This window comes from Periplaneta americana, chromosome 3, assembly GCF_040183065.1.
Source record: "Periplaneta americana isolate PAMFEO1 chromosome 3, P.americana_PAMFEO1_priV1, whole genome shotgun sequence".
Classification (NCBI taxonomy): Eukaryota; Metazoa; Arthropoda; class Insecta; order Blattodea; family Blattidae; genus Periplaneta; species Periplaneta americana.
Window position 1 is genome coordinate 209,062,839 of NC_091119.1, and position 8,151 is coordinate 209,070,989.

Consider the following 8,151-nt stretch of genomic DNA (forward strand, 5'->3'; position numbering starts at 1 on the left):
AGAGAGCTTTTGTTAAAATATGTAATTACTAGGGTCAGGAAGTTTATGCATTTGCATATATTTTTCGGTAATTTTCGAGAAGACGCCGGTCTTTTGCAAGGTATGTGACAAGGTTAGTGGGCTGGTGACTATAAATTGATCAGGGGTTACATCTGAGAGGATAAAAAATGCTTAGCAGACTCTATCATAGCAAGTGGTATAGTTGTTAGTAAACTGTCCGAAGACAGGTTGGAATCTCATAAATGATAAAACTGCATCACTCATGAAGAAACTAAGCCAGGAGACAATGCGGTAGAGCGTGGTATAAATTAAAGCTCTAAAACTTAGAACGAAAGTGCTATTAACAAAATGTAGGGATTTTTTTTTCAGATTTGAGGGATTTTTAAGGCTTTTGGGGGGATTTTCTTTACTCAGAATCTGGCGACACTGATTATGCATATGGCGACATAAGTTATGAGCAGGTTTAATTTAAACTGTGTTATGAATTAAGAGGAACAAGTCTATACAATTTGCATCTCATACATTATAGTACTTGGAGTTAACAGAAGCGGATGAGCAGTCCACGACAAAACGAAATGGAAGTCGATGATGCAGCTATTCCAGTTAATAAAAGTGTTATGGCCTCATCTGGTACTGTTGGAAGTGTGTCTGTATCATTGCATCCTTTGGTTATAATGAACATTTCAGAACATTGGACTAGACTACGGGCTCAGGAAGGGACTCCTCAACAAGGTAATAAAAATGGGGAGTGACGTAGGTCGAGGGGTACGTTTATTATTTCAACGTTCTTATCAATGACACGCGCATTCGGGGTTATTTTTTGTATTGTTTTAAAGAACTAATATAATCGACAGCGTCATCACACATGATTTGGATAAACTCCAGAACATGGATTACACCCTTTCCCCCTCTTACTTCAAAATTCCAACCTTGTGCACACAAAATAAATTATTGGCACTGAAATTCACAGTTCATATTCGAAATGACGTCCTTGTGATATCTGGTAGACTGCACATCTCCTGAAGACATGTCCAGCAACTCGCCGCTGTTCGTTCTCCGAAATGGCTCGAATTTATGTCATGTAGCGATTGTTCGTGAAAACTGTGTGGATTTTCACTGTGGAACTATGCTTCATCACTATAAAAATTAAGATGGCGTCAAGTAGTCAATCATACACTGACTGTTGAAACTACATGAAAAACCTAAGTCTGCTTTGATAATCGGGTTCTGTTAAACTCTAAACTACACGAATTTTGTAAGGTTTTAATTTTAATCGTTTCGTACCTCTTATCACTGAAGACTGACACCTCTATCTGCTGAGCTACATGGTGGGATGATGTCGTAGGACTTCTCTCTAGTCAGTGGCCAATTTCATCTAACATCTCCTCAGTGAGATGCTTCACACATTTTCGTTTCTTATCCAATACTGATCCAGTTGTACGAAATTTCTTCACTAAATTGTAAATCATTGTGTTAGAAGGCTCTGGTGAATCAGGGAATGACTGACGGAAGTTTGTTACAACTGTTCTCCAAGATTCGTATTTCACAAAGTTGTTGTTAATAAACACTCGTTGTTCAAAGCTAGCCTATATTTCATAATGGACACACTACTGCACTCTAAATGTACCCATGGTATACAGCTGCACTCTCATGGTGAACTAAACACGAAACGTACGCAAGTAAGAGGTCTGATCACTGCAATACCACAGCTGTTACAATGCATACGACTTTCTGCTGACGCCGGTCTAGCCCTGGCAGACTCTCTCTGTATTATGTCCTCGGATTTTCGGATGTTATATTGGTAACTAGAAAAGGGAACTAAAACTGTGCTGTGTAATTATACAGTTAAGTATTAAACGATTTTCATGTTGAAAGATTATTTGTGGGTGCTTACCGAAACCAAACCCCCCCCCCTCCCACACACACACACACACACACAGACCCCCCCCGGTGTAGCTTTTTCTGGAGAATTACCGGAGCATTATTTGTAAATAATGCATCAGATCTCATCTTAAATAATGTTTTAATGTTGGTTCACAATAAAATTGTTGCCTTGCGACGTCGTTTCCGTTGAGCAATTCCTCTCATAACGACATACTGTAGTTGTAAGTCAGTTGTGAATTATGATATTTGCCTATCTTTCAATGATTCACATAGCCTACAGTAGAGCTTCCGTTTTTAATCGTGTTAGCCTATTAATTTATATCACTGAGGGATGGCTTACAACTTGCTTTCTCTTCAAAGTTTACAGATAACATTCAAGATCTTATGACTTCGAGAACAGTAGGCCTACAAAACATCCACATTGTTAGATGTCCGTATTTTTAATTAACTTAGTTTGCTAAGAACATTGAATCTATGCTAACACTAATATTTAAAATATATTACATGTGTAACATGGTATTTGTTACTCTAGCGGCACCAACTGTGGCCAGATATGGGGAGACAATAGCGACATCTATGACTAACCTTGTCTCCTGTACTCTTTAACCTTGTCACATTCCTTGGCCTCATGTCACCTCATCTGACACTAATAAGTGCCATTAGAATATATAATTACGGTAACATCTATTATTGTTGCTATTTTCCTACTAAACTAAGATTATGGAAGATAATAGTTGCAACTTTGTCTTATTTCTAGTCATTGGTGCTTTAATTGGCAAGCAAAAAGGACGCAATATCGAAATAATGAATTCGTTTGAGTTGTTATTCAGCTGTATCGGAGGGGATACCATCATTGACAGGGATTATTACAACACAAAAGAGGAGCAATGTAAGTAAGCTGTGCTGTAACTGTATAATTTTACACATTGAAATCTTATAAGAGCAACAGAATAGTTGTATGCAAAGAGAGACAATTGCAGTTAAACAGGTGTTCAGCGACATGGACTTCCTGGGCTGGTACACGACTGGCGACCACCCCGATGACAGTGACATCAAGATCCACAAGCAGATCTGCGAGATCAACGAGAGCCCCATCCTGCTCAAGCTGAACCCACAGGCCAGACACAGTGACGTGAGTCCGACAGGCATCGTGTATTCACTCTGTGCAGTTCCATCTCTTCGTGTTGTAAAGTATTATCTGCATGTTGTTAGCTGCCCGTCACAATGTATGAGTCGGTGATCGACCTGGTGGGCGGCCAGGCCACGATGCTCTTCGTGGAGCTGCACTACACGCTGGCGACGGAGGAGGCGGAGCGGATCGGAGTCGACCACGTGGCACGTATGTCCAGCAACGAGGCAGGCGAGAGTTCTCTAGGTGAGAAACTTGAGATTGCAGACATGTACGGACATTTTCATGTCTTACTAAGGTTGTCAGTGAGGCCTTATCCTATGATCCTATACGGGATGCCAGAAATCTCTTATTTATGGACAATGTGTCATAGACGAAGGTCCTACAGGGGACAGAAAGACTAACACAGGAAATGGCATATGATTGGCTGAGGGAGCCCAACGTCTCAAAAGGCGTATGGGAAAGCTAAAGGAGAGAAGTGTCATACACGGAAAATTTATTTTTATTTTATTATTTTTCCTTACTTTTTATATGGATGTTGTGTTGTAGAAATATCATTGTAAACAGTGACTATTTTATTAATAACATTGTGTTTAGGAATGTGAGAACGAAAGCACAGTAAAAAAGCAAAATTAAATATAATACATAAAATTTTAAAAGCTAAAAATAAGTCAAAATCTAACAACTACAGTGGTAATGTCAAGTTTCTGGGCATATGCTTGGAGTCAAACTTGACGATATCAAGAGAGATCTTTCTGATAAAGCTTAAATGTCAAGTTGATCTACAGGGCACCTCTGATTGAGGTTCTGGCTGATACGTACATCTATTATCAGGCAGTACATCTCACTTGATGATATGTGTCAGAGGAAGAACATTGTTTGTATGCATCTGAAGTCTGATTAGTGTAATATGTAGTTAATCAGCGATCGTATGCAATGGAGGGGGAAAGGAACTGGCCACCCTACCCTATTATCTCCTGGCCTAGTTGCCTCATGAATGATGCCTTATTGGTGTCACTTGTGGGGTCCAGACCTATCTTCGTACAGTTGACTAAACAACAATCTACAGAGGTTGAAAGTTGTTTATTTTTCTTACATTCAGTTTGATATATTATATTGAATTCTTGTTCGGGGTAATAACGTGAAAGTAAAAAAAATTCTGTTACTACAGAAAAGGGGACCATAAGTGTAATGCGCAATATGGAAACTGGAACTCAATGCAAACCTTTGTTTAGGAAACTAAACATCTTAATGATAGTGACTATGTAATTTCTGTCTGGTCTCTCTTGCCAATGGTTTATTTATAACCCAGTTCTGAGTTTGAGGTGCCTGGAAGGCGGAGTTACGCTGCCCTGATGATACTATGATAAGATGATTATGAAGTGCCAGGAGAGGTTTTAAACTTAAGCATAACCTAATTTCCAGAGCATGAATGAACACAGGAACATTCCCATTTTAAGGAAAAATTCCTATGTTCTAACTAGCAATCGAACCCGGGATCTCATGAACTGTAGTCAGAAGCTCTGACCACTACCCCATGAGGCTGGTTATATATTAGAGAAAATATTTACTCGTTTTTACTAAATAACACTTGTTATGAATACAACATGAGAAACAAAAATAATTTGAGTTCTAACATCTGCAGAAGTACCTCAGCTAAAAACAGCTTTCAGGAAATGGGAATTAAACTATATTATGTATTATCTAGTAATCGATAGTTTTAAATTAGCTGCCAAAGACTTATTAATAAATCATGTCTTATGATATTCTGGTGATGTGATGTGGTAGAGAAGGCCTGATGGCCAGATTAAAAAAATTATTTAGGAACTAAGTTTCTCTAGAATGAAATTTAATTCTTTTAACGAAGTTTTATTCATGTCACTCGTTGCAGTGGCAGAGCATCTGACGGCACAGCACTCGGCCATCAAGATGCTGCACAGCCGTGTGAAGCTGGTGCTGCAGTATGTGCGTGCCGTGCAAGCAGGGGAATTGCCTAGCAACCACGAGATCCTTCGAGAGGCTTACAGCCTCAGCCACAGATTGCCCGTGCTGCAGAGTCCACGCTTCCGAGCAGACTTCTACAATGTGAGCATTACATATTCGAGAAGGAAATGTCGAGTTATTCTTAACAAGGGATACAGAATAAGCTTATGAAATTCCTTCGACATTTTTATTTTCAAGCATATCACTTTTGTTTTGTAGACGGTAGCTGGTGTTCCAGTTCAGAGCGAGAAACAAAATTTTCTGAGCAAGTGCAGTGTGTTATAAAATTCAGGTGGCCCAAATTTTGTTTTTGGGTCTGTACTATCAGAGCATTTTCACTGAAGTTGATGTTTTGTTTCATGCTGGTGCAGTGAAAACTGTTCACAACAGAATGTGCACTTAGCAGAACAACTTTCAGCTTATTAGATCCTGTATGCAAAATTAACTAATAGAAAGACTAAAAATCTTTAACAATTATTAATTGAAAGCTGTATGAGCAGATTAGGTGTGTTGTGTTTGAGAAAGAATGTTCTTCAGAGTTTTATATAAGGAACATTTTCAAAACCAGGATAACAGATACGGCAGCTATTTCATCAGTTTCTCCTCATTCACTCAATTACTGAACAGTTAACATTTATGAAAATGTGGTCATCGATTCCCTTGTATTTATGAGAACATTAAATCAAATCATACAGAGTGATTCACGAGGATTTACCTCCCTTGCGATGCTTATTCTGAGCCAAAAATGTCATATAAACATTTGTCCTAATCTCAGTATTTTCAGAATTACACTAATTTGAAGTTGTTTGTAAAATACCATTATTCTTGAGTTTTAAGGGTAAAAGAATATTACAGATAAAGAATGAATTATTCAGGAGTATCATTTCTTTAATTGGCTAGTATTCTGAAGCTAAAATGTGTTGTGAATTTCATAGTTCCTTCGTACAGATTTTTTTTTCTTCGATTTTTAACTACAAAACTACATTTTGTTACGCACTTATCACGACAATTGTTACAAATCACGCCACTCTTGTAAATTCTTTAAGACTGACATTAGGATGCATAATTAAACTGTAAAAAATCAAGTTCCTAAGTCGTATGATTTGAAACAATTGTGATAAATGCGTAAGAATGACGTAATTTTTAGTTAAAAATTGAAAAACAAAATGTGTACAAAGCAATGAACAACACATTTTTAGCTTCAGAACACTAGCCAATTAAAGAAATGACACTTGTGAATAGTACATTCCCTATTTGTGATATTCTTTTACCCTTAAAGCTAAAGAAAAAAGGTATTTTACTAACAACTTCAATTAGTGTAACTCTGAATATAATGAGATTAGGACAAATGTTTACATGACATTTTTTTGCTCAGAATGTCCTCGAAAATAAGCTCTGTAAGGCCTGTTACACACTTGAAGAGTTTTCGCTAGCGAGAAATGTGTCTCGAGAAAAATCAAAGATTGATAACATGGATTCAAATGGACATCCACATACTGGAAGAGATTCTTGCTCGAGGCAAAAACCTCGAGCTAGTTTCTTGCTGAAATTGGTAGCTCAGCGAATTTTTTTGACACATTTGTCAAAGATGTTTGATATTCATACTCTTTATTGCGATTGAATGTAGAAAAAGATGAAGTAGTAATATCACAGGTGGTGATGAATTGTATTATTTTTATTGACAATGAGGAAAGATGGCTGATTATTGCAGTCAGAAACTTATCGAACTTACGATATCACTTGTAGGCCTATTTATATGATACACGGGATGAAAACTATAAAAACACGAAACTTAAAGAAGAAACCTGGGGACAAATATCAGATGATCTGAAAATAAATAGGGCTATATTTTATTTTGATGAGATTTAATAGTATTAATTATAACATTTGAAATAATGTTTCTACAAGTCTTAACAGTTTACGTAATTTTAATCAGAATATAGCAAAGAATCCTCTATCATATCATGAATGGCAAAAAATCTGATGTCTATTCAATCTAAGATAACGCCTAAACGTACAGTATCATCATCCAAATGGAAATCAGTGACCGAAACTAGCCTTTATCTTCGTGAGATACAATGTGATTTCCATATATTTCTGGCTTTAATTTTAGGCCTACTTTTTCTTGTCATTAACAAAATATGTTCATATAATTCCATTTCCTCATCATCTGAATACTCAGATTCAACATAGTAGCGTTCGTATGTAATTTGTAAAGTACGACAATATACTTACAGGTTATATATTTAAATACATAACCTGTAATATTTTTCCCAACGAGTGATTACTATATTCAGAAAAGTGCTAGTGCTTTCTGCATGAAGGCAGTGCATAGATGATCATAGCAAGGTGTGATCTGTGATAGCGAGAACTCGCCAAGTGTGTGGAGGAAGGCTCTTCGCCTCTTTCTTGCAACACATTTCTCGCTGGCAAGTGTGTAACGGGCCTTAGTGACGGTAAATCCTCGTGAATCACCTTGTATACACAGGCAACAATCTTAGGGTACACTTGGGTCTGTTATTAATTGAAAACAAGCAGATGTTTTCCATAGCGTTGTTTCGTATAGTACAAGTGCTTGTGTGTGTATTATTTTTTATACATTTTGATTACAGCAATGCAATGACGTGGGCCTCATGACATACCTTGGAACCATCACCAAAGGTTGCAACGATATCAATCAGTTTGTAAATAAATTCAACATCTTATACGACAGACAAGGAATGGGGCGCCGTATGAGAGGACTCTTTTTTTGAGGAAACTGTCGACATGTGGTTGAAACAACTATTTTCATTTATGATTTAGTTTCTGGTTCTGTGCTTAAGCTAAAGGAAAGCAAGATAGACTGTATACTGCGTGTATTAATCTGGTAAAATAAAAAAAATATGCAATTCAAGTTCCTATACATGGTTTTGTGAATCATTTGTTGGTAACGATATTGTGACAGTGCTGTAAATGTGAAGCATAGGGTCTGCATAAATAGATATTTATAATTAAATAATTGTCTAAAACTTGCTATGTACAGTAGTTAAAATTCTAAAATTGTCATGTCTACATTTTCATCTCTTCACTGTAATGGAACGCACACATTATCTACAATCTGAACTCCTTGGTATTATTCAACATGCTTTGTATTTAATAATTCATTTGGTTTCCTC

At 37.0% G+C, this 8,151-nt stretch overlaps 1 protein-coding gene across 1 annotated transcript; it reads left to right on the forward strand.

Annotated features, from left to right (window-relative positions):
* Positions 1 to 422: 422 nt before the first annotated feature.
* Positions 423 to 7,898, forward strand: CSN6 (COP9 signalosome subunit 6). The gene is made up of 6 exons (XM_069822593.1): positions 423 to 732; positions 2,642 to 2,773; positions 2,865 to 3,016; positions 3,097 to 3,259; positions 4,905 to 5,098; positions 7,609 to 7,898. The coding sequence occupies exons 1-6, from the start codon at positions 552 to 554 to the stop codon at positions 7,747 to 7,749; spliced, it is 963 nt and encodes a 320-aa protein (XP_069678694.1). The 5' UTR covers positions 423 to 551; the 3' UTR covers positions 7,750 to 7,898.
* The last annotated feature ends 253 nt before the right edge of the window (positions 7,899 to 8,151 follow it).

Excerpts from the sequence above, each read along its gene's own strand:
- CSN6 (XM_069822593.1), top strand. The coding sequence starts at position 552 with ATGAGCAGTCCACGACAAAACGAAATGGAAGTCGATGATGCAGCTATT. Across the intron at positions 733-2,641 it reads GGAAGGGACTCCTCAACAAG|TCATTGGTGCTTTAATTGGC; the intron begins GTAATAAAAATG and ends TCTTATTTCTAG. Across the intron at positions 5,099-7,608 it reads TCCGAGCAGACTTCTACAAT|CAATGCAATGACGTGGGCCT; the intron begins GTGAGCATTACA and ends TTTTGATTACAG.